At 46.1% G+C, this 26,755-nt stretch overlaps 1 protein-coding gene across 1 annotated transcript in view; it reads left to right on the top strand.

Annotated features, from left to right (window-relative positions):
• Positions 1–277: 277 nt before the first annotated feature.
• Positions 278–26,755, top strand: part of PLCXD3 (phosphatidylinositol specific phospholipase C X domain containing 3) — a 75,061-nt gene continuing 48,583 nt past the window's right edge. Inside the window, exon 1 of the mRNA XM_033164493.1 lies at positions 278–658. Within this exon, the coding sequence (XP_033020384.1) occupies positions 556–658 (103 nt within the window). The 5' untranslated portion in view covers positions 278–555. The remainder of the gene's footprint in view (positions 659–26,755) is intronic.

Below are 26,755 nucleotides of genomic sequence, written 5' to 3'. Positions count from 1 at the left end.
AACCTTTCTTAATGATCCCGTTGGAATTCCCACTCCGGGGCTGTGATTTGGCCCGGGGGTGGGGAGTGGCAGGGAAACTGACTGAGCGGAGTGGCTTCAGCCTTCGTTGTTTTGCGACCCGGGCCCTACTCAAAAGAAGAACGAAGTCTCCCATTTCCTGGCTGGGTTTCCTCCCTCCAGCCCAAAGGCTTTTGTGGTTGCTTTGCAGGTTACCAAAAATAAGAGAGAGCGAGAGAGAGCTTAGCAGCAGCAGCAGCAGCGCAGCAGCCCGCAGCTTGTTTCTCTTGTTTCGCGCAGCCCGATTCGAATTCGTCTGTGCCTGCGCCATCAGCGGGTGGGTGTGGCGCAGCGTGGCGCGTAAACTCCCGAGCACAGCGGAGGCTGGCGAGGAGCGAACAGTCTGGGATTCAAGGAGTCAGGTGGAGGAGGAGGAGGAGGAGGTCGCTGTTCTTGGTACCGCTGCCGCCGCCGGCTGGGTCCAGAGAGCAGCCGCAGCTGCAGCTTGCCGGGTTGAGTGAGCGAGTGCGTTTTTGCGCCCCTCTCCGACCTGCAAGCATGGCTTCGTCGCAAGGCAAGCTGGAGCTGAAATTCGCGGACTGGATGGCAAGTTTGCCCGAGAGCATCCACAGCGTGCCCCTGACGAATCTGGCGATCCCAGGTAGGCGACTCGAGGGTTGGGATATGGGGAGGACTGGTTGGTTTTGCCTCAAAAGTCCTTTATAAAATGTGGATGAGCTCTTGAGCAGCCACCAGACGTGGGAAAGGTGACATTGCCAGAGAATCTCTTCGCTTCGCCTGCAGGGAGATAATGGCTTTTCTTCAGGGGAATGGCTGGCGTGTGTGATGGAGCCCTCCAGGGCTGGGAGAAACTGGCTTGTATGCGACCCCCTCGGCGTTTCATGTGTGTGTGCGTATTGCATGCGCATCTGTGCACATGCTTTCCAGAAGGGTAGCCGGTATCAGTCGCGTTGCACCAAGCAAACAACAAAGACTCTCGTGGCTCCTTGAAGGCGAGCGCATTTGCAACGCCATCCCGTGCATTGTTTACTCAGGAGTAAGTTCCATTGTGGCCAACGGGACTTACTCCCTAGTAAGTGTGGCTAGGGGTTGCAGCCTTGCTGAGGCATAATCTTTCACGGGCTGGTGACATATAATATATATGGGAAGAAATTGGATTTGAGTCCCAGAAAGCTTATGCTGCAATAAAATTGGCTTTTGCTTAGGGTGACACACAGGTATATAAAGTGTTACTGCAACAAGGAATTCGCCCTCTGAAAGTGTGTGTGTGTGTGTGTGTGTGTGTGTGTGTGTAATACTAAAAATCCTCACCTTCTCCACCTGCCTCTGTGGCCAGAAGATCTGTGTTTGACTTGCATTGGAAGGCTTATGGCTTCAGATAATTCCCCTGCTGCCTAGCATCCAGGTTCTTAATATTCTCCTCAAGTCTCTAAAAATGAATCTCTAGTTCCAAGAAAAGGAGGGACAAAAGTTCAGACTAATGAAACCATTTCATTCTATTCTCTCTCCCTCTTCCGTTCCACCTTCTGTTAGACGCTCAATGGCACCTTGATGTGTGTCCCATAGATCATGTGTTTCCATGATCTAATACATGTGGCAGATCTATCTGGCTTGGTTCACATCACACTTGCATGCCCCTCTCTTCCTTCTCTGCCCCTGACTGCTGCATCTTGATGAGTGACAAGCAAGGGGTCAGTTTAGATATTTGGTACCACCAACCTCTTGCTGTTAGAATCGGGCACACATGCCTGTTACTATAATTTATTTTTTATTTCACTTTTCTCCAAGGAGCTCAAGGTTCTACCCCACCCCCCTGTTTTGTCCTCACAAACAACCCTGTGAGGTAGATTAGGTTGAGACACAGCAGCTGGCCCAAATTCAGCCAGTGAGGTTCATGGCTGAGTGGGAGTTTGAATTTGGGTCTTCCCAGTTCCTAGTCCAACACTCTATAACCACTAAACCTCACTGGCATGCATGCCTGACCCCATCCCACCGCTCTCTGTTTGCATAGTTGAGGTAGTTCTCATCTTCAAAACCACAGAATGGCCACCATCATGTCTAGTGGTCCTAAGCTTGTGAGATGTCTAAATAGCATTGCACCTTTCAGGTGATGCGAGATGAAACCAAAGTTTAGTCTGGGTGGTTTTTGCATTGTTGACATTGCATGCATGCATACAGCAATATGTTTCCTGGCGTTGCAGGGAAAGGGTGGTGGGTGTTCATGCATGAGCTGACCCTTGTAGGTAGGAGTGTTTGTGTACATGTGTGAGCAACCACTGGAGAGCCACAGAAAATGGACAGTTCAAGACCAAGAGCTAAGATCCAGTGGTCAAGATGTTTGCATGCAGCCGGTAGAGGGAAGTCTGTTGGGGTTGATGTGCTTCACTCTGCATTGCTGATAGCCTTGCTCTATAATGGGCTGGGTAGCCCTAGTCCTAACGGATTTTGGATTCTCAGCTCTCATCAGCCCCAGCCAGAATGGCTAATGGGCAGTGATGGTGGGAGATGGAGTCCAGCAACATCTGGCCACAGGTTCCCCCATCCCTGCTTTGTAAAGTGGGAAACTCATCTATCGTTTGAAATCTACCCAAGAACCATTGACACAGTGCAGCTTTTCAAAATGATCTGCCTTATTCCTCTGCTGCAGGGTCAATAGTTTGTAATGGATGGTAGACTTGGGGTTGTAATAGGGAGAACTGAAGGGTCAAGGCCTATCTCAGCCATGCATCTCATCTGGGGCGGGCGGTGGGCAGGGGGTGTATATTGAGCAAGTTGTCTCAGCCTTGACTTTGCCTCTCAGTATTGTGAGGCTAAATTGTGTAAGTCTTTGATGTCCTTGGAGGAAACAGCCACTGGCACCACTGTAGAACACATGAGAGATTTCTCCCACCCCCCGAAAAAATCCAGTTTAAGAAAAAGTGCCTTCCTCTGGAAAAGCAGAATAAATTTATTTATTGGGATTAATAATATCGTAATTTTTTAAAAATAATAACAACAACAACAACAACCTTCCATTGCCATTTACTATATTGGTGCTGTTTTCCTACACAAGACTTACATTGCCTTTCAACTTCTTTCATGCTGTTTGTGTGGATATCTGGAAGCTTTTGTTGTGCAAGACAAAGCAGATGAGCATTCTAGCCAGGGTAGATTTCATATTTTCATTGCAAACTGAGAAGTAAGGAATGTGTTTAACCATTCAACCCTCTTCCTATTCCTATTCAGCAGCAAGCCCCACTGAGTTCAGTGGAACTTGTTCCCTAGTAAATGTGCCAAGTCCCACTGAACTCAGCGGGACTTACAGAGAGGATTGCGCTCTAAGCCACATTTGTGAAAACGCTCCGTGTGCATGTTGCTAGACTAAAATGCCAAACGCATCCTAATGCCTGTAGTCTTGGGAGTGCAAGGTGTGCGCGCAAAGGAAGCAGTTGTGGGGACACCACTTGGCTCTGGATGAGCTTGGACAAAGGACACGACTTGAAAATGTGGAGTTGCTTTGTGGAACAAAAGATATCTTCTAATTTTGGGGTCTTGTTGAAGCTGCTGTGTGAAGGAGCGTCTGTGCAGATTACCAAGGTTATTCAGAATTTGCAAGAGCAAGAGAGATGTGGTGCCTGATCATTGCAGGAATCAATGATCAATTTGTCTGCCTCTGAACTCCTATCTCAGCCTTTGCAAACCTGGTGCCCTCCAGATGTTTTAGACTACAACTTGCATTGTTCCCAGTGAGCACAGCTCGCTGACTGGAGCTGATCGGAGTTGCAACCACAACATCTGGAGCCTCCTGGGTTCATGAAGGCTGCACTAGTCTTTAGGGTGTCAGCATGAGACAGAACAAAGGTAAAAATCAGGCGGCTTCTTGGGGGGGGGGAAATATATTCTAATATGTTCTTTCCATAATTGTCTGATATGAAAATAACTTGCCCAAAATAACATTTTGGAGAGGAGGGGGAGAAAGGGAGGGAGAGAGAGAAATCCTTTGTATTCTCTGCAGTACAAAGAAATGGATTCTCTGCTAATTGCTAATTGAAATCTAATATATGCTAATTGAAAACTAATGCATGCAAATAGGTTAATTGCTCTGACATAGAAAGTGGATGGCTTGCTGATTGGAGATGTGTTTATCTGGCTAGTTAAAATTAAAAACAAAAACACACAATTATTGCTCTCTTTACACACACACACACACACACACACTCAAGCTGAGTTTTTCAAGCACCTTGAGAGCTGAGCAGATCTGCCATGGGAAGTGGGTTGGAATGCCTGTGGTTAGATAAGCTTTCCTGTTATACTGAGCAATTTAAAGGCAGAAGCCAGAACCCATAGTGGAGGGCCAAGATTATGGAACAGCTCAAACTGCTCTTGCAATAACAGATGATGGCTATCTGTGGGTGGATGGCATTTAATCCTGCTCTAGATGCTTCATAGCACAGTGGTCGACTGCATGCTCTGCATGCAAAAGGTCTTGGGTTTGTGCCTGAAACCTTAGAGAGCCTCTGGCAGTCCGTGTACAATACAATAGTGAGCAAGACGAACCAATGACCTCGGTACAAAGCAGTTTCCTAGAGCTGTACTGGACGCTTGAGGCTTGATCTGCCTTCGGAACAAAGTGCTTTGCAGCTCAGTGGTGATCTGATTTAGTATTGATAAGGGTGGGCGTGCAAATCAAGCTAAATTAAATAAATACAGGGGATTGCTTCCTAGTGCTTTGCTGTTGCAATGGGAGAAATGCTGTTTGCTTGCTTGCTTCTTCTTCTGGATCGATTTCCCCAACCTTTCCTGCTGTAGGTTGACTGCTGGCTCCATAATTTATGGGGGGGGGGCTTACTTTGGGCAGGTAACTTTAGGGAACATGCGGGGTCCTCTTGTTGCATCGGCCAACTACATGCCCATGGAAAGCTCCCAAGCAGCACCTGAGCACAGCAACATCCTCCCCACTTGCAATTCCCAGCAACTGGTATTCAGAGGCATAATGCCTCCCAAACCAGTAGAGGTAGAACATAAACATCGTGGCTATTGGGCATTTATAGTCTTGCCCTCCAGGAATTGGTCTGATCCTCTTTCAAGGCCATCCAAGTTGGGGGCCATCACAACCTCTGCTCTTGTGGGTGAAAAGCCTTTCCCTATCTGCTTTCTTCGCACCGTGCATAATTTTATGTGCCTCTGGAACACCCCCTCTTCCTTTTTTTTCTACACTGAACAGCCCCAGATAATGTAATCACAGAATTGTAGAGTTGGAAGGGACTCCGAGAGTCATGTAGCCCAACTGCCTGGAAATGTAGGAACTACAGCTAAAGAATCTCTTTACATTGCAACTTTTTCTCTTAAGGGAGCTGCTCCACCCCCTAGATCATTTTGGTTGTTCTTTTGTGGACCTTTTCCAAGTAGTGGGCCTCACAGAGGCATCTAATTGAAAGAGATTGGGGTGTGTGTGTGTGTGTGTGTGCGCAAATGGATTCCCCCCTCCCCCCACGTTGCCTTTGACATTGGGTTTTCTTTCCATATCTTGCTGGGGAATGTTGGGACCCCTCCTGCAAATCTCAACCACGCTACCTTATAGAATACAGAGATAGCTTCTTTTTCTTTCAGTGCCTGCCACTAGGGTTTTATTTGCCACTGCTTAATCTGAAATGACCTTGGCAGTATTGATTAACGCACTCCAATTCCCTTTCTTGGAAGGTGGCAAAAGATAATATTCTTTTGTTGCAGGAGTTGCAGGGGGATTAGTATCCCCAAATGCTCAGAACTCTTGGAACTCCTGCCATTAAAAGGAGAGATAGAGAGAGGAAAGGGAATTGGAAACGCACCAGGGCTGTTTAGGATGGGGCTGAAATCATATAAACAAACCTCATGGAGCAGAGTGGCACTTACTTCTGAGTAAAAATGTACAGGATTGCTCTGCACATAGATCTAAATGCCTAAACATGCTAAGTATATCATTCTGATTTGGCTCGGATCCACTGAGTTTAAACCCAGTGAGAACCACCAAAGGTTAGTTGACCAAACTTAGCAGTTGACAACAACAACAACAACAACAACAACAACAACAACAATAATAATTTATTATTTGTACCCCGCCCATCTGGCTGGGTTTCCCCAGCCACTCTGGGCGGCTTCCAACAAAGATTAAAAATACATTAAAATGTCACACATTAAAAACTTAATGTCAGTTTAGGAAAAGCCTTCCATCCTCATTACATAATTCTCCCAACTATCTCCTATGTTACTTTTAATTGGTTAATTAATACACTAATCAGTTAAAAGCATGGCAGGGTAATCTCAGCAGCAGTGTATAATTTGAGCCAATGTTGTAGTACAGTGTTTCCCAAACTTGGGTCTCCAGCCGTTTTTGGACTACAACACCCATCACCCCTAGCTGGCAAGACCAGTGGTCAACAAGGATGAGAATTGTAGTCTGAAAACAGCTGGAGACTCAATTCTGGGAAACCCTGCTGTAGTAGCTCCTGTTGATAGAGAGCCACAGGCAGAGGCTATCAAGTTAGATGAGCTACCGGCCTGACTCAGTTTTAAGGCAGCTCCATATGTGAATTTCAAAGACGGGCTAATGAAGCAGTGGACAATATGACCGGCGCACCCCCAAATTCTTTTATGTTGCACTAGAGCAGGGTTTCCCAAACTTGGGTCTCCAGCTGTTTTTGGACTGCATTTCCCTTCATCCCTGACCAGCTAGGGATGATGGGTATTGTATTACAAAAACAGCTGGAGACCCAAGTTTGAGAAATGCTGCTCTAGAGCAATGCTGCAGAACCTTTCCCAGCCTGAGGGCCACATTCCCTTCTGGGTAACCTTCTCAGGGCCACATGTTTAGGGACGTTTTTAATATCTAACGCTGTATTTTTTTAACATTCGTTTGGGAGCCGCCCAGAGTGGCTGGGGAAACCCAGCCAGATGGGCGGGGTACAAATAAATTATTATTATTATTATTATTATGCCAGTGGTGGGTGGGGCCAGATGCAAAAGTGGGCAGGGCCATGAGTATGAATGTAAGGTTGTGCGGTAGGCTAGTTTCTGCACACTGATTCCCCTGCTTTCCTTCATCCAAGCAATGCAAGTGTTATCTGAGTTCAAGGACACATTCCAGACAGGCAAAAATGTTTAGGGTTCAGAAGGGCGTGGGACCTGGGTAGAGTTCAGACAGAGGGTCCCATTTGGCTCTTGGACCTGAGCTTCCACATCCTTGCCATCAAGAGTGCACCTAGGGTGGCCACATAGCTTGACAGAGCTCTGACAGCAAGTCCATGTTTATTTCTCACCTCTGAAGCCCTGAATCCAGCTTGGTGAGTTGATTGCCAGGCCCACTCACTGCTCACATGGTGACCCTTCTCAAAATTGCTTCAAGGCACCATTTTGGGGAAGTCAGTGAGTGCTGTATATTAATTGGGAACACTGCATTCAATTCTTATGTGTAAGCCTTTCTCCAGAAATAAATACCTCCGCCCATGTCATAGCTGTCAATCTTCCTTTTTTGCAGTGGGAAATGGCGCTGGAATAAGGGAATATCCCACAAAAAAAGGAAAAGTTGACAGCTATGTCATGGGTAGATTTTTTTTTGTATAACTTGTTCTTACCACCTTCATTGAAATATGAATGAGTCTGGACCAATGGCAGAATTTAAATTTGTTGTTTCCTCCCTGCACCCCAGTAGGAAGAATGTTGATCTTGGCATAGCGAGATTTTGAGCTCAGAATGTTATCTGCATCTGTTGTGTGTGTGTGTGTGTGTGTGTGTGTGTATTCATACAATAACTTATCTTGAGTTTCCTAATGGATTTGTCTTGACTGATTCAATATTGAAGATGTTCCTAGGGTAATCAGATATACTAGGTTTCCTGATAGTTCACTGTGCTTACATGTTTTGCTTGTCCTTTGCGCATAGAATGAGAAAGAGTCACGTGGCTCGAGTTAGTGTTTGCTTTTAGGGGCGATCTGCTGCTAGGGACGCTGTGGAGGCTGGTAATTAGCCCAGCCGCACTGCACACCTCGCCTCTTCACAATTCCCATACGTGTAACAAAACATGATTTTGATGCGCCCAAAATATAATAGCCTTGCAATTGAGAAATGAGATTTAGCATGGAATAATTTTATTCTGTGCTCCTGTGTGGTTTGCTTTGTGGCTGGCATAACAGAGCAGCCCGGGTAGACCAGGCTGAGAGACAGTTACTCACCTATGGTGAGCTTTGTAGCTGAGTGGAGTTTTGATCCTGGGCTTCCCTAACCCTGGTCTGATACTTTTGCTACTACATCACATTTGACTTGAAATTCAAACTTTACCGCAAAAGAAGAAGAAAGAATACTGTATGTTTCATTCCATTTTTATGTTCTAGTTGCAATGATTACGCCAATAAGAACTACTTAGAGCCTATTTCTCCCTAATGTGTCCATTTCTTCTGCCTGTATTATCTGTTAATGGATCCATTTCTGTGATGTCCAGTACCTTAATTGCCCATTCAGTTGATGCAGATGTCAAGTGCTGAGCAGGAGAGGAGTAGATTTGCAGCTCCTAAGAGAGTTTTTTTTGTGTGCGTGTGCGCAATAAAAATAATTTGATTGGCTCTTGATAATCCTCTTCCAGAGAGTTCAGTATTACAGTTAATACATCAGACATCAGCCTTGACACTCATCATTGAAACAATAACCTCGGCAATCTGGATCCAGAAGGAGGCAAAGGGTGGGTGGGGTGGAGAATGACACCCTCAGCAAAAGGTTAATCCAGTGCAAGGACCAGTGACTTGCCCAGGGTGAGGGCCATGATGCCCACTTGAAGAGGCTTGGAAACAGGATGCAGAAAAATTGGGAAGTGGGCAAGCAGGCAGGTAAGGAAGCAGATCCTGGATTAGGCTGGGGACAACGTGCCAAAGAAGTGAGGGCTGGTGCCCCTTGGGCAGACGTCAGAGAGCCCTACAGTAGGTGGACCCAGAGCCAATGACTCTCGGAGCTGACTGATTTGAGGTTTGATCCCATCTTCCTCCCAGCTGAGTTCTTCAAGGGGCAACACTGAAACTAAGGAGAGGAGGAATGTGGCAGGCAGTGCCCCTTGCTGGAAATGGTTGTAAGTAAAAAGACAGGAGTCGCTGGCTGAGGGTGGGCAGAAGTTGGTGGGGGCAGTTCCCCCTTTGCCCTAACTCGCTAGCTTCTTTTGCAGAAAGCAAGGTGGTTGCTAACTGTCGCCCTGCAAGTGCTGCTATACTAGATAACCAGCAATGTAAGAAGAGTGGGTGGAAAGAGGGTCCGGCCATGGGTGCCACCTGGACAGGGCAGAATGAGCATCAAGGATGGATTTCTGGAGTATCAATTGATTTTTTTAAAGTAAAATGATGTAATTTTCTTCTTCTTCAGGGTGGAAATGATTACAAATGTTTTCAAGTTGGTTGATATCAGGTGTCAGCTTTTTCTGGGGCTTAGTGGGGGCAGCAGGCCCAGCAGAACGGCATGTGCAGTCCAGAATGTACTCTGTAAGACAGTAAAACACATTCAGGGTGATATCCAAGTTAGCAATTTGGGGCAAGTTTACCTACAAGATCATCCACCCACTTGACAGCTTCCGTCTGTGGAACTGACACAGCAACTGGTCCTGATAATACCTGTTCTGAATTTGTAAGAAATAAATCTTCCAGTGTGGCAGAACTTACTGGTACCCTCTGGAACTCCCTGCCTATTGACACCAGGCAGGCGCATTCATTGTACTCTTTTCGGTGGATAATAATAATAATAATAATTTATTTATACCACACCCTCCCCAGCCAGGACCGGGCTCAGGGCAGCTAACATCAAAATATATAATACATTAAAACATAAAGTCAAACAATCAATTAAAATACAGCTTAGAATCAAATTAAGATCAGAATAAAATCAGATGGCAACCCACAAATTGTAACTATAGCGGTTGGGAACATTTTTGTTTAGACGAGCTTGCCTTGGAATGTAGAATGTTGGAGTATGTTTTTAATCTGTTTTAGAGAGTGGTTTTTACTGATAATTTTATTGTTTTGTTCTCTTTGTAAACTGCTTTTAGCCCCCCCTTTTTACAATCAAGTGATGTATTAAATCATGTGAAATAAACAAATAAGTTAACTTGGGAGTTAAGCCTACTGAGTTGAGTGGGTCTTCCTCCTGAGCAGGACTGTGCTGTTTTCAGTCATTAAATACTGCTGACCGGGGACAGGAATGTGGAATTCATTTTAAAGTAAGGCAACCTTCCTTTCTGGAATGAGCTACATTTCTCAAGAATTGCCGTGTCCATGGATAAGATTATGTGTTTGCTAAACCGAAATGGGCATAGATGCTACTCGTATGCTGGACAGCTTCACACTGCTGATTTTCAAGCAGGTTTCACCCTTGCTGCTATTGCAAACAAAATGAACCAGAATGAAAAACTGCTACACAATGTGAATCATGGGTTATTTGAATGCATCCCCTCATACCAATAAGTGTGTAATTTCATGAGCAGCTTGAAATGCCAGTGAAATGTTCAATTATCCCCCAAATAGCCGCCCAGGGTTGTGGTTGTGGTTGTTTTGTGTGTGTGTTTGTGCGTGTGTAAGAGATTTCAAGAATGTGAAGCATGTTTGGAAGTCGTCACAAATCCCAGTATTGTTTGCATGATATTACCAGCGTTTTGGAATTCTTTCCTTATGTTCTTTTCTGGCTGCATCTCCATAATAACATTTCAAACTGTGTGCTGTTTTGAGCAACTCCTCTTGAATGTCTGGGGGATTTGGGGGGTGGGGGGGGGAGGTAGGGCATCAGAATGATAATCCAAAAATTGAACAAACACGAATCAGTCACACAGATTTTTCTGAAAAGAGGCTGCATGAGATACGTTCCTGCAATTCCAGCATGGAACCACTGCTGTCTCTTCTGCAAAACCTTTTGCTTAAACCCTTCACCCTTGACAGAAACACGTTTGCTTGCACTTATCTCTTGGTATTCTTCTCTCTCCATTGTCTTGCTCCTACAATCTCTCCTTCACTGTCTAAATTTAGTCTGTAAAGCTCTTTAGAGCAGGGACATTGTCAGGGTGCTGCCCTCACCTCAGCGCAAAGGGTTGCCAGGACTTTCAGGGTATCGCGAGCCCCCGCCCCACCTACTCAGCAATTCATCTTCCTCCAGTGAGGAAGGCAGTGGGGAGGGGGAGACGGGACAGGGAAGTAGGAGTCAGGGTTCTGACAGGGAAGGAGAGCCCTTGCATCAAGCAGGGACTGGAGGTGAGGCGCCTCTTCCATCTCCCCACTTGCGCAGGGGGGGAGGGCGCAGAGGGGGTAGGCGGGGGTTCCGCATCCCGCAGCTCTTATGCTGGGCAAAGAACCGGAAAGAGTCATTCCCGGACTCTGCCGAAGGATGAGCTAGACGTACCTTTTATTGCTGCACAATAAAGAAACTTAGTTTTAGAGACCTCGGCGTCAGGCTGGTTACTCATGGGCAATCACTGAAAACCCTTACAGACATATATTTGGCTTCTGTTACTCTGTAAATCAGGGGCTGGCAAGGCTTACTGGGCATGGGCCGGATCACTCCTGCGGAGCACCTCCGTGGGCCAAACTGGCGCCGGAAATTGTGTGTGCGCATGTCTGCGGTGCCGGAAATTGCTTCTGTGCATGTCCAGATGCTGAAAACCACACCTGCACACAAGCGACTTTCGGCGTCTGGGCATGTGCAGAAGGGATTTCCGGAGCCGCAGAAGTGAGTCCCTGCACTGTGCCGGTTTAGCGAAGTGTACAGGGACTCACCGAGTGGGTGGCTCGGTTCAGGGGCAGCTCATGGGCCAGTTAAACGGCCTCTGTGGGCCACTTCTGGCCCATGGGCCACAGGTTGGGGACCCCTGCTGTAAATCATCATGCACAGTGATGGCATAATAAATAAACATCTCCACAATTTGAAGGGTGGCCTGTGGATATTCTTATTCTTATGAGCTCATTCGGAGTGAAGGCAATGCTGATCCAGGACACTGTGCCCTCACTCTCAGTTGCCTTTCTGACATCTTATTGGCTCTGTAGTCTTGCAACATTGTTCACTTCATTACATTTTAGATTGTGTTATGGCTGATGTGTTTGCCTCCCCTGGGCTTCTTTGGGAGGAAAGGCAGGGTATGCAATGAATGAAAGAATGAATGAATGAATGATCCTTGCTTGTCTGGATGCATTAATCTTAGCAAGAAGGGCTGTAACCCAAAGAAGAAGAAGAAGAAGAAGAAGAAGAAGAAGAAGAAGAAGAGTTTGGATTTGATATCCCGCTTTATTACTACCCTAAGGAATCTCAAAGCGGCTAACATTCTCCTTGAGGTGAGTGGGGCTGAAAGACTTCAAAGAAGTGTGACTAGCCAAAGGCCACCCAGCAGCTGCATGTGGAGGAGTGGAGACGCAAACCTGGTTCCCCAGATTACTAGTCTACCACTCTTAACCACTACACCACACTGGCTCTCCAAAGGGCCTCAGGTGCAATCCTTGGGATATCTTGGTATGGTTGGGGAACTCTCTTGTTTAAAATCCTGTGGAGCCAGATGAATCAATGGACTTCCGAGAGAGAGAGAGAGAGAGAGAGAGAGTAAGTAAGTTTGTGGGAGTTCTGAAAGTAGCCTCCCCTTTGAAACATTGTTCTCCCCCTGGCCCCTAAAGGAAAAGGCAAATATAGGGTCCAGCCTTACATTTAATGTGGAACATTGTTTTGTTGGCATCCATCAGCAACATTGGCGTGCATCTCCAGGGGTGAAGTCAAACTGCTGACCTCTCTGGGATGCAAGCCTGGACAATGTGTATGGAGGTCCTGGGTTGCCCAGACAACAAAACCCCTCCCTTGGCCTTATTGATGTGGTCCGAAGGAAAGCAGGGCAATCCGTTTGGCACCAGCTTGGCTGCAGGAGTTGCTGGAGGGAGGCGTACAAGGCGCTATACAACCGTCTTAGGACTCCACTCTGGATTTGTGTAGGGTTTGCTCCTTAGCCTTTGTTTCTCCTGAAGATGTCCCACAAGCCAGCCGATCTCCTAGATGGGCTACCTCGCCAGGTTGACGAACCCCATCTGCTCCTCTACAACACATGCAGAAACCCCCTTCCTGACCTTTGGACCCATTAATGGTCTTGTCCACTCAATCCGCTGGAGTCTGTCTTTGCATGTGGAACATTAGAAATTTAAGAGCAACATTTGGCTGGTGATGCTGAATTAGTTGGTACGGCCCATGCTAAGCATGTACAACATGTCTACTAGTGCCGATCTGTGCTTGTTTACTTGAAAGTTAACCCCATTGATCTGAGGAGTAAGTTTCCCAGGTAAGCGTGTAGTCTTAAATTTGATCTGTAATAAAGCTTTGGTTATTATCATTGCCATTATTGTTATCATTGCTTATGAACTACTAGCAGCACAATCTAAACATTACCCAGAAGTAAGTGTGACTGAATTCAATGGGGCTTACTTCCAGGCAAGTAGGATTGTAGCCTAAGGTAGGAAGGGAGGACACGATAGAGGTGTTTGAAATGATGCACAGTGTGGAGAAACTGGATAGGAAACCTCTCTCTCTTTCTTTCATAATACAGTGGTACCTTAAAACAAAATAAAAAAATAAAAAAATCCTTCCAGTAGCAGCTTAGAGACCAACTAAGTTTGTTCTTGGTATGAGCTTTTGTGTGCATGCACACTTCTTCAGTGGTACCTTGGTTCCTAAACGCCTTGGTACTTGAACAACTTGGAACCAGAACACTGCAAATGTAAGGGTTCCAGTTTGCGAACTTTTTTCAGAAGCTGAACATGCTCCATTTTGAGTGTCTTTCGATTTGAGTGTTACGCTTCCGATTTGAGTGTTACACTGATGTCTGTCTGTTTTTGCTATTCAATTTGCATTTTTGTTTTTGCAGCTTTTTTTGTGACTGTGTGGAACCCAGTTCAGCTACTGATTGTGTGACTGCAGTACTGTGCATTGTTTATTGCTTTCATTTTATAGATCAAGGGTCACATTAGATAGGAAAAAAAATCATGTTAAATTGCTGTTTTAGGGGTTGTTTTTAAAAGTCTGGAACGGATTAATTCATTTTGCATTACTTTCTATGGGAAAGCGCACCTTGGTTTTTGGAACGGACTTCTGGAATGAATTAAGTTTGAGAACCAAGGTACCACTGTACTAAGTCCAGAACCTGGACAGACTAAATAAAGGACTATGCCACACTGTGGATAGTTAAATGATGGCGTTCACTCCCAGCGGGAGTAGGGGCGTTCTTAGCCCCTTGGCTGCCCGGGTCATGACGCACACACACGTGGCGACGCCCCGCCCCCGGGGGATGCCAGGTGGGGGCTTTGGGAGCCTCTGTGGGCTGCAGAGACTCCCGAAGCCGCAACCCGGGCCCCCTCGGGGGAGCGCAAGTGGGGCAGGGAGAGGGGCGGGTCAGCGAAGAGGGATGTCACCCCTCTTCGCTGGCCCGCCCCTCTCCTTACCCCGGCTCCGCAAGCCAGCCAGCGGTGCGAAAAGCCGCTGGAGGGCGGGGGCTATTTTCGGCGCTGCCGGGGCAGAGCCGCAGGGGCGGCCAGCGAGGGGGGTGACACCCCGACTTGCTGGCGGCCCCTGCGGCTCCACCCCAGCAGTGCCGAAAATAGCCTAAAAAGAAGTTTAAAAAAGTAAAAAAAGCCCAGTGGGCGGGGCTGCCCCCCTATGTGTCACCCCCAGCAGGGGCACTGCCCCGGGGCCCCCCGCCCCCTCCGCCCCCCCTGCGATGCCCCTGAGCGGGAGGCAGTGATGGCCACTAACTTTGCAGGCTTAAAAGGAGGATTAAACAAGTTCATGGAGGCTACAGTCCGATGGCTGTGTTCTGCCTCCACTGTCAGAGGTGGTATAGCTCTGAATATCAGTTGCTGGATGTAACAAGTGGGGCAAGCACTGTTGTGTTCCTGGCTTTCTATAGATAGGTATTGTATCTGCTTGGCCACTGTGAGGACAGAATGCTGGAACCAGCAGGGCTCTTAACATTCTTCCTTACACACCTAGCAGTCAGTCTCACTGAACTCACTGGGATTTACCTCTGGGTAGACATGCATTGGAATGCACAGAAAACGTTGCACATGCATTGAAATGTGCGGCAAATGTTGTACACGCGGTGTGTATTCCAACACCTGTTTTCTATTGGCTTATTATCCTGCATATTATTATAGCAGTGGAATATTTTTCTTTGTATAAAATCCTAGCATCATGATGGGTGTGTTTTCTTTTCTCTCTCTCTCTTAATGACATTTTAATTCTAGCCCTCCTCTTGGCATCTACAAATTGCTGGTGTATATTACCTCTTAGTCTGACATTTCTATATACTTATATTTGGCCAAGATCAAAATTTTCTTGGAAAGTTTTAGGAACATCTGTTTAGCCATTTGGGGGCTATTGAAGCATGTAGAAATTATACTATTCAGCTGTTTAAATTTTGCTAAAGTACTTCTTCCTATTTTAGCATGGGCATGAATAGAAAATAGATCAAATGCAATAACTGAGAATTTCAAAATGGGCTTCTGCATGGAAGTTCCTCTGGGGTTTTTCTCTCTCCTTTCTCTCTATCCTGATTGCAGCTACTATTCTGCACCTTAGAATAGTTCCATTTCTGAGATCCGCTGCAGGTATGAACAGTGCGTCTGACTCAGAGCGGGGGGAAATTGGGTTCAAACTCCTGGTCGGTCATGAACCTTGCAGCCAGCCACCATAGGGCAATTTAGACATAAATGCCAAATGTTACTTGCACAATCCTTTGGATCATGGCCTCCAATATCCGATTTTGGCATGGGCACAAGGAAGAGTTCATAGGTTTAGGCTTCCATTTTCAGTTAAGTGCAGTTTCGCATTCTGTCCAAACTCTAGGCTGTTGTTAAGCTAATTATGGTTTACCACAAAGCGAGTTCTCCATCATGGGGGGGGGGGCACGTGTTGCGGAAGGTTAACAAGACAACTCCCTTGTTGCTGGGCAGGTTACTACAAGATTTTCTAAATGCAGCACGTACAGACCGTTTTCTCTTTTACATTTCATCACAGACTTTCATAGCAGCCAAAACTATATATCGGCCAAGAACATCCACTTGGCTAAATGGTCAAGGAATTTACAAAGGGCATTATTGCTGTCTTGTTGCACAGCTGTGAACATGTCATAGCTGGAGACGCTTCAAAAGTGTGAGCTCAGGGCTTCCTGTGAAATTGTTGTTAGACATTCTTGTTTGTTAGCATTGGGGAAAATTGGGAGTCCAGCATTTACAGTATGTTGTATATAAGTAATAAGGAACCCAGCACTCTAGGTACCCCTTTAGTTGAGGTTCATTGAATATAAAACTAAACCTTCAGTTTGTATCTCAAGAGCCACTATTCTTTAGCAAAGCAGGCTGAAGTCTCCACTTTGGACTAATGATTTGCTAAGGAATGGTGACTGCTAAGCTACAAACTGCAGCCAACACACAATAATTACTTAGCTTGTGAACCACCCTGAGACCTGCAGGTATGGGGAAGCAAAGATCACCGGTGTTGAAGCAATGATTCTTCAACATCAACTTCGTTGGACTGGAGAAGTTATACGGATGCCTGTGTCTTCCAAAGCAACTACTCTATTTCGAACTTAAAAATGGAAAGTGTAATGCTGGTGGTCAACAAAAGAGGTTTAAAGACTGTCTCAAGGCAAATGTAAAAAAAAATGTAGTATAAACACTAGCAATTGGGAAACACTGGCCTGCGAGCGCTCCAGTTGGAGAACAGCCTTCACGAAAGGTGTCACGGACTTTGAAGACACTTGAACTCTGGACGCAAGGGAGAAACGTGCTAAGAGGAAGGCATGCGTGGCAAATCCACACTGTGATCAACTCCTGCCTGGAAACCAATGTCCCCACTGTGGGAGGACGTGTGGATCCAGAATTGGCCTCCACAGTCACTTACGGACTCACCGTTAAAGCCGTGTTTATGGAAGACAATCTTACTCGGCTACGAGTGATTGCTAAAGAAGAAGAAGATAAATTTAATAAAAATAAAAAATATAGTAACAATAGCCACAAATCCAGATTAAGCCCAGTTCATTATATCGCCTAGTTCCTTGAGAGTTATTTTAAACCTACTTATTTTGTTTTATGTTCCACCTTTCTTCTGTTGAACTCAAAGTGCTGCCCAGGAGTTTCCAAGCAATTGCGGTATACCCTCCAACATTTCTCTGATTCCGATGAATCGGAAACCCGGACATCTTCTGTAAATCCAGGACTGTCCCCAGAAAACAGGGACATTTGGAGAGTCTGTAGTGGTGTCCCATTCATCCAGCCCAGACCAGATGCAGACCTGCTTAGCTTCAGAAGGCTTGCTGCCTCTTGTGCCCTCAGGGGCCATTATTGTGGCTTGAAGTGCCCCCATCTTGTTGTGTAAAGGTTGTTCAATCTTTCTTCCACCTAACCTTCTGCCTATCTCCAAGCTCTCTGGGCAGAGTAAAATACTCTCTACGGTGTCAATTTCAGACTCAGCTGCACTTGATACGTGCAGATTAGCTGAAATGTATGACACACACACAGGCTGCTGTTGCTAGGGAGGGAAGAGCCTGTTGAGGAGGTTTATTGGATTACAAAATTTGCTCTTAAAAATGAGACCAGGAGGAAGTGGAGCTATTCCAGCTTTCAAAATAATTCCTGTAATACAATTTTCTGAAGCAAGGTGTAGCTGGGAAAAGAAACTGATTGTGGCTCAAAATCACCGGGGAGCTAGAATCTGAACTTGGGATCTTGGCGGAAAGCTAGGCTTTATTTTCCTGCCTTTTGACAGTATATATAAATCTAACTCATTTGGCAAGATGACCTTTAGTGTGAACAAGAGATTTGAAGAGCATACTGTCAGCACAAGCACAAAACAGGACAATAGGCTAGGGTGGAATTCTGTTGGGCTTTTGGTTTTAACTGGAAAAAGCCTCAAAACCAGTTTAGCACTTGGAGTGGTGTCCAGCTACGCTTCCTCTGCGTTTTCCTGCTTCTCCAGTGCTTTTGCAGAGTTTTTTCAAACTTCAAACCTCTTACTTCTTCTTCTTGTGCAACGGTATGTGTGCCTTGTGCCAGCAAAAAATTCCACAACATCTGGGTTGTTTCAAAGTAAGCAACGCTTTAATTACAAGCATATAAATCATAAAGCTTCGCCCGGAGATTGGGACGACATCTCCGGCCTCTCCGGTTTGCTCAAAAGTGAAAGCAAGACTGAACAGGAAATAAACGGTGCGTCACATAAATCACAAAGGCATCGCATACAGCAGATACCCGGATGTATGACACATCTTCCTCCCTGTGGGAGGAGCGAACTGTTGAACTTCTTTAACCCTGAAAGCTCCAAACCTCACAAATTCAGAACGGCTCATTTTGGGAGGTGGAATCAAGAGGGTTGAATCCTGCTGGGCAAGCAGAATTCCACTTGCATGCCCATGAAATGTGCTATGGAGGGTCCCTAAATCCATCGGAGCAGATTTTGAGGGTGCAAAGAGCAGGGACTGCAAAGTGAATTAGGAGTGGGAGCTCCATTGTGCACGAATAAGTCTATTGCATGGGTGGAACAGCAGCCAGGCTTACAACCTAAAGATGTACTTCCTGGATAGATGGTCAAAGCAATGGTGAGCAAATTTTATTTTGCTGTTGGTGGCCCAGTTTCCTTTGGCTTAAGTTAGGGGGCTTGTGATGATTGTGGATGGGGCTGAAGACAATGGTGGAAATGACCAGAGCCCAAAGTAGGTGATGCCATCCTCCCCCCTCTCTCTTTCATTCTCTTTCTCTCCCTCCCTCTCTCCCTCCCTTCCACTCCTTCTCTCCCCTGCTGCTCATCCAATAGGCTGTTGCAGGAGGGACAGATCATTCTTTCCAGATGTCTGAGCAGAGATCACCTGCAGAGGAGTTTTCAAAGTCAGCCAAGGACCACATAAAATTTGAGTGAAGGCCACATGCAGCCTGTGGGCCACAGGTTGCCCATTGCTGGTTTAAGATAAATCATACATGGGCAGGGAACCAAGGAGCTATTTGATTGTTAGGTTCATATTTTCTCAAACGTATACAGCATAATGACAACACAGTCCATAAATCATTATCACATTCAACTTAATAAAACAGCTTTGCAAATTATGGTTCATGCCCCAAGTGATCAATCTCTCAATCAATATTACTGTGTACAAAGACGAGGGAAAACAAAATAAAATAAAAAATTCTTTCCAGTAGCACCTTAGAGACCAACTAAGTTTGTTCTTGGTATGAGCTTTCGTGTGCATGCACACTTCTTCAGATACACTGAAACGTAAGTCACCAGACCCTTAAAGACAAGGGAGAGAGTCAGTTACTGGAGGTGAAAACACTCCAAAGGGCGCATGCATATTTTTATTAAATATTTCAGGTTTTGGGGATTTTTTGGGTACATTTTTCATAAGCCACTAAAATACACAATTGTCCTAATGGCTCCCATTTGTATTTGTATTAAGCTTTCAATGAATGTGTTTATTTCTAAAATTGATGCCCGCTTCTTCAGTGACCACCACCATTCCCTGGATGGCTTATAAACCATAGAACAGAGTAAACTTCTTTATAATAAGAAAGTTCTCTTGTGTCTGACTTTGATGGGGTTAAGGTAATCTCCCAAACCAGGAGGGAAGCATTATAAAGTGGCATGCATAAATGGAAGGGAACCATGTTACTATAATTTTATAAGTACAGTATCATGAGAGAAAGATGAAAGTGGGTCACATGCTGGAACATGTGCGGAGGAGGGTGACCAAGTTGATCAAGGGTCAGGAAACCAAGCCTTATGAAGAACAGTGGAGGGAGTTGGGTATGTTTAGCCGGTTAAAGAGGAGACTCGGAGGAGATATGACAGCCATCTTCAAATAACTCAAGGGCTGTCACATGCAAGAGGGAGCAAGCTTGTTTACTCCTGCTTTGGAGGATAGGACTCAAACCAATGGCTTCAACTTATAAGAAAGGAGATTCCGACTTAACATTAGGAAGAATATCAGGAAGAGCTTTCTGACAGTAAGAGCTGTTTGACGGTGCAAGAGTCACCCATGGGTGGTTGTGGATCTTCCTTCCATGGAGGTTTTTAAGCAGAGGTTGGATGGTCTCTGAGATTTGTGGATCACTTTGTGGGGTGTGTTTGTGTTGAACTAGAAGACCCTTGGGGTTCCTTCCAGCTCTACAATTCTTTGATTCTGTGATTCTTATCAGAAAGCTTAGGAATATTGGAAGCTCCTAATACTATCTGGCAGTGGCTCTCTATGGCTTCAGACCCAGGGGTGTAGGAAGGGGGAGCCAGTCCGCCCTGAGTGTCATCCTGAGGGGAGTCGCAAAATGGCGGCCGGCCGAAGGCTACACTCACTGTAGGGTAGCCAAGGGCGTGCACATGCTGTCATTATGGGCGCTGCTCGAGCGCTGTCCGTATTGGCGCTACGCATGCGCTGCCGAGTGGTTTGCCCCACCCCTGTGGGTGGTTCACCCCACCCCTCGACACCCTGCATCGGGGGCCAGAGAGCCTTCCTTCACCACTGTTCAGGCCAGGAACATTTTCAGCTGTACCTGAAGGTGTTGGGGATGGAACTTGGGAACTTCAACATGCAAGCAGATACTCTGTTCCTGTGCTAATAAGATCCTTTCCACTGACCAACAGACCTTGTGCCAGTAACACACATCAAGAAGAGCTTGGCTTTGGCCCTGATAGGGATAACTGTAGCAGATGGTTTTGGTGTCACAGATTTGGCAGTTGTGAGAAGAGAGCCAGAAAAGAAAGAGTAGAAAAAAGAGGAGTGAAAAGAGTGGCGAATCTCAACCAAGTGCCTAAAGAGAATGTATTGATACAAAGGATTGCTTAGTGTATCAACAGTTCTTTTCATCGGAAGCAGCTGCAGGTGTCAGTAGACTGAAAGTAAAATCAATGTAAGAACAGGGCTACGAATCTGTAAAAAAAAAAAAAGTTTGAATAACAGTCACAAGGAAACCACCAGTGTACAACTTGCATAAAACAAAAAATTAATAATATGTTGCACATAATTATCTTGATACTAATGTCAAGCTGACATCTAGAATCTCTTTTAAAAATACTGTGAACAGCAGATTTATGCAACAAATAATTATATATAGAGAGGGGGGGAGGGAGGGAGGGAGAGACAAGCCTGATACTTGGGGGCTAAAATCTCCAGCTGTGTTCAGAATACTCCAACCCACTGACTACAGTCTGAAGCCATATTCAGTTGTTCCTTCATATGCATGCAAAAAAAGGGCTTGAGGCTGTTCCCTCCTGCTTCTGCCTCCACTGTTCCTGTACATTGGTGGCCCTGCTCTAATTGCCTGCACACTGTGGGGGGAGTTTGACTTTACCAACATCCTGGGTCAGGACATTGCAAGCACTCTGTGCATCAGCATTGGTGACCACACGCATGTGGTGGCAGGTGATTTTGTCCACCTGGGTTCCACCATAACCAGCAGCCTCTCAATCGACGCTGAGTTAGACAAGCATATTGGCAAGGCAGCTACAGCAATGGCTCACCTCTCTGAAAGGGTATGGGACAATGTGATGTTTAACATCCAATACCAAGATGAAGGTCTACCAGGCTTGTGTGTTATGCACATGGCTTTATGGTAGAGAGTTGTGAGCCACTTACAACTGCCAGGAATGACGCCTTGATGCCTTCCACATGTGCAGCATCAGGAAGATAATTGGGCATCACATGGAAGGGCAGAGTCCCAAGCAAAGATCTGCTTTCCCTAGCCCACATTCCCTGCATGTTCACGCTCCTGTCTCAGTGACATCTGCATTGGCTTGGTCATGACTACAGAATGGAAGATGGCAGGATCCCCAAGGATGTTCTCTACAGGGAGCAGGCTTGTTGGCTGACCCAATTCTGCATTACAAAGATGCCTGCAAACATGGCATCAAGGCTGGCAACATCAACCTCGCCATGTGGGAATCTCTTGCAGATGACCGCAGTGCCTGGAGACAGTCAGGTTGTAAATCCATATGACTATGGATGACTGACTAGAGGAGGAAGGACCACTGGGAGGACTGCAGAGAGAGGAAACAACACGGTGCAACTGCAGCACCACAACCAGGTGCCTTCGTTTGCCCCAGCTGCAACAAAACATGTCTCTCCCATATCAGTCTCTACTGCCACAGCAGGAACTGTAACCTTCCAGCAGTTTGACTTCACCCCCAAAGGCACACTTTCCTGAGAATGTGTGTTCAGCTCCTGCTGCTAGGTGGGTCTATATATATGACTGGAAGAGATTGGCAGGCAAAGAGATGTCAGAATAGCAGGATATCTCTTTCTGGGGATCTGAGGTGGGGCAGTAGCTCTGCTGCCTTGCAGTCTGGGCCACTTCTTCTGTATCTAGGGTGGAGAACCACTGACTCGTGGGTCAGATATAGTATCTTCTCCTTGCTCTGAACAAGAGCCAGCAGAATATTTGTTCTGATATTGTAGCCTCCTCATGGACAGTGATCACCCTCCCACTGAAAATTTTATCCTGCACCACAAGTGGGCTTGAAAAAAGCCTTCCTTTGGTGTCAAGCATAATGATCATAGTCTGATACTCCTGGAAACGACGTTGGGAAGGGAAGGGTTAAGATCACCTCTCAAACTTAATTGCTGGGGTAGAAGTGAGTGTGTGGTTGTCTCTCTGTGTTTGTTGGATTAGGTTTAGGGTTAAGTGTGTGCTACGGAGACCCCTATCTCCTTCACAGAGCTCCAGTACTCAAGAGTTCCCTGGGAAGAGGGATTGATAGTTAAACTACTCTGGGAATCGTAGTCCTGTGAGGGAAATATGGGTTTCCTAACAACTACAAGCACCTTTGGCAAACTACAGCTTCCAGGATTCTCTGTGGGGAAGGTATGACTGCTTAAAATGGTGTTGTTGTTGTTGTTGTTTAGTCGCCTTAGTTGTGTTTGACTCTCCGTGACCCCATGAACCAGAGCATGCCTTGGAATCTCTCACTTTCTTTTCAGGGCTTCTCCTTTTTATGTCCATAGAGTTTTCTTGGAAAAATACTGGAGTGGTTTGCCAGTTCCTTCTGCAGGTGGATCACATTTAGTCTAAATTCTCGACTATGACCTGTCCGTCTTGGGTGGCCCTGCACAGCATAGCTCATAGCTTCTTGGAGTCATTGAAGCCCCTTTGCCACGACAAGGCAGTGATTCATGAAGGGGGAAATGGTGCTACACCACTCTATATGTATAGTACAGATGGAGTTTTAATGGATGTCTTATAGATATTTTTGGAGGATATTCTCTGATCAGTGCATTGAACCTGGAGCTTGGCTGTCGTTACTGTGGACTTTTTTTATTTTTAATGTGCTATGCATTTGTGGTGGAACATTTAAGTAATGAGCAAACATGTGATCATCTAATAGAGAAAAGTGGTGGGTGATGCCCCAGGTTATTTTCCTGCTAGCCCATTGTTCAGAAAACAGAGGGAAACAAATGCAAATTGTTCAGCATGGAGAAGTTCTTTGCAAAACACCCTTTGCAAGGGTTGTGTTAGATGAGCTGCCTCTCTCCACCTCCATTAGAGCTTTGTGCTAAATGCTTTTTGAGGCTGTGCCAAGTTCTGGGTGACCTTGACGGTTGCCCTGCAATGGAAAGCTGAGACATGTATGCTCAGGGAAGGCCTTAATAATTGACTTAAAAGCTGGAGGTTGCCAATCCTAGAATTTACCACAATAAAAACATACTATTGGGAGTGTTGTTGGGGGTGGCCAGGTGTCAAGGCTAGAAATGACCTGATATTTGGGAGGCATTCCCCCCCCCCCTGCCCATTCAGGGCAGAAGCAAATAGCTCCCTTGCCCATATTAGGAAAGAGTGGGAGAAATTCAGTGCCCTTTGGCCTGTTGGTTTTTTGCTGAATAGCATCACGGGAGAGGCGGGGGACTTGAGAATTCATTCAGACCTGGGAAATATTGTGTAAACTTTCCCGATTATAATGCTAGAACATTTGTCATGTTTTCTAATGTTCCTTTCACTGCAGTGCCTGTTGCATTCTGGAACAGTGGCTCTTTGATCAATAAACTGGCATACCATGCTAAATCTCATTCATACCAGCGGTTGTGCTGTGACACAACAATGGGTGCTGTTGGACATTGTCGCTGCCCCCGCTTCCACACATGCATGCTTCTTATTCCTCCACAGATCACCCGGGAAAACCTCAAGAATGAACTGTATGTCGGTATTCCACCTCAAATCCTATCATTTTATTTCTGCAGTTTTCTAAGTTAATGTACTTGCAGTTAATGGAAGCAATGAGCAGAGATCTGAGCACTAAACTGCCACCAGATTTCTGCAGGTGTTTTCTACATTGTGTGAAATGTGGAAATTAACAGTTAGGGAAAAGAAATATAATGCTGTGTGGATTCAGCCTGAATTAGGCTGGTGGACCAGATCCTTATCTCTCCCGCTCCTCATGAGACAAGTTTGCCAGGAGGGCAGAGCCACCCACCTGTCAGTCACCTGGTGTTGCAATGTGCTGATTTCCACCAGTCACAAAACGCTGCGTGCAGGACTTCAGGGGTGCCACTGGTCAGCAGATTGTCAGTGCCTACAAACCCGCTTTGGTCCAGCTGCGTCCTTGCCTGCCATATCCATGATGCCATATTCGATGTTAGGTATAGGGATGCAGGTGGCGCTGCAGGAACGTGGGTGGTGCTGTGGTCTAAACCACAGAGCTTAGGGCTTGCCGATCAGAAGGTCGGTGGTTCGAATCCCCTTGAGGGGGTGCACTCCCATTGCTCGGTCCCTGCTCCTGCCCCCCTAGCAGTTCAAAAGCACGTCAAAGTGCATGTAGATAAATAGGTACCGCTCCGGCGGGAAGGTAAATGGCATTTCCATGCACTGCTCTGGTTTGCCAGAAGTGGCTTAGTCATGCTGGCCACATAAACCGGAACCTGTACTCCGGCTCCCTTGGCCAGTAAAGCGAGATGAGCGCCGCAACCCTAATGGTCAGAGGTCCCTTTACCTTTTATAGGGCAAGTGGTGGTGGCTTGGCTGAAATGACCCTGGTGGGCAGAATGACTTATGGTAGTTCATTTATTACATGCTGCCATTCCACAGCCCCAAAGCAGATGCCCCTAAACCTCCACTTATCAAAAAAAAGAAAGCATTGGGTGTAGCTGAGAGAAGCCAGCTTACAAAACATATCCATAAATTCAAGCAGGGCAAAAATCAACAACTGAACAAACCTAGAGTAAATTCCGTATTACAAAAGAAACTCTCTTTGGTGATCACTTGTAGCTGCGTAAAAGTGTCTACCATAAACACGGTTTAAAAAGTGAGTCCGTAAGTGACTGTGGAGGCCAATTCTGGATCCACACTTCCTCCCACAATGGGGACATAGGTTTCCGGGTGGGAGTTGATCATGGTGAGGGTTTGCCAAGTGTGCCTTCCTCTTAGCACACTTCTCCCTTTCATCCTGAATTCAAGTTTATTCAAAGCCCATGATACCTTTGGTAAAGGCTGTTCTCCAATTGGAGCCCTCGCAGGCCAGTGTTTCCCAGTTGTTGGTGTTTATACTACATTTTTAAAGATTTGCCTTGAGAGAGTCTTTAAACCTCTTTTGTTGACCACCAGCAATGACGCTTTCCATTTTTAAGTTCGGAATAGAGTAGTTGCTTTGGAAGACGATAATCAGGCATCCGCACAACTTGACCAGCCCAACCAATCTAGACTTCAATATGTAAGTACCGAGCAAAGGAAAGTGAACAGAGAATCAGGTTTCAGTTGCTGCCACTAGTCTTGCTGAACTCCATGAGGCTGCAGTAGGCTGCCTTTAAGCACAGTTCAAAGGAGGAAGCATGGCAGGGGCCTGATTTGGCCGACAGGAAGGAGGTTCCCCACTCCTACATTGTGAGGTGGCTGAGTGGTGCTCTTCGTTTTAATATTTGTAAAAGTTTCAAACCTGTCTCTAGTACCGTCACAGCCTCCTGCACTTACTGGAAGGACAGGACAACCTCTTATCCAAAATGCGCCCAGGAAAAACACTCCTAGAGGAGGTGGCCTTGGGAGGGGGTGTGGCCTGTGTCATGAGGCTGGGGAAAAGACCCGGAGGGCCACATTTGACCCCCTGGGCACGAGGTTCCTCACCTCTTGGTGAAACACATCGCTGAGGAAATGGCTCACAATACCTTGTGAACCCAACTCTGGATTCTACTCTTCTTATGTTCTCAGCTGCTTGAGTATCATTTCAACTGGGAACATCAGACCTAGTCAGGGGTCTTCCATACGTTGAAGCTGGTGCTTAATCAGTGAGCTGTGGTGGTCCCTGTGGCAGAACGTCACAATTCTAGGCAGCTCCTTGAGGTTTCTGGCTGCAACCCGCAGCTGCCTGGCTCTGCTTTAAGACTTTCTTGCTGCTGTGAAATTCTACAAGCAGCAAAAATAGCAATCTTTAAAGAACTTGCTCGCTTTGGACAGCTCTTTTTTTTCAAAAATCTGTTCAAAGCAGGAATTCCCCGTGTATAATTTTCTTTTGAGTTAGAAGCCACTGTTTAGCTCTCTTGAGTGACAATAGTGATTCTTTGTGCCTTAATGTAGAAAACAGAGGTTCGGTGGGGTGTTGCTATCGTTTAAACACCAATTAATGCAGTAATTTCTTGGCTGCAGCAGTAAAGGATTCCTTTTCATTTTTAATTTGCACGGGTTCTTGAAAGTGTGTACTGCTATGCTGGTGCTTAGGAGGGAGTCATTAATGGGTGGGATCGCATTACCACCCTCCCCCTTCTCTCCCTGGTTTCGTATGGTAA

The sequence above is a fragment of the Lacerta agilis genome, chromosome 11 (genome assembly GCF_009819535.1).
Source record: "Lacerta agilis isolate rLacAgi1 chromosome 11, rLacAgi1.pri, whole genome shotgun sequence".
In the NCBI taxonomy this organism is placed as follows: domain Eukaryota; kingdom Metazoa; phylum Chordata; class Lepidosauria; order Squamata; family Lacertidae; genus Lacerta; species Lacerta agilis.
Note: the sequence above shows the minus strand (reverse complement) of the source record. Positions and strands in the feature narration are given on the sequence as shown.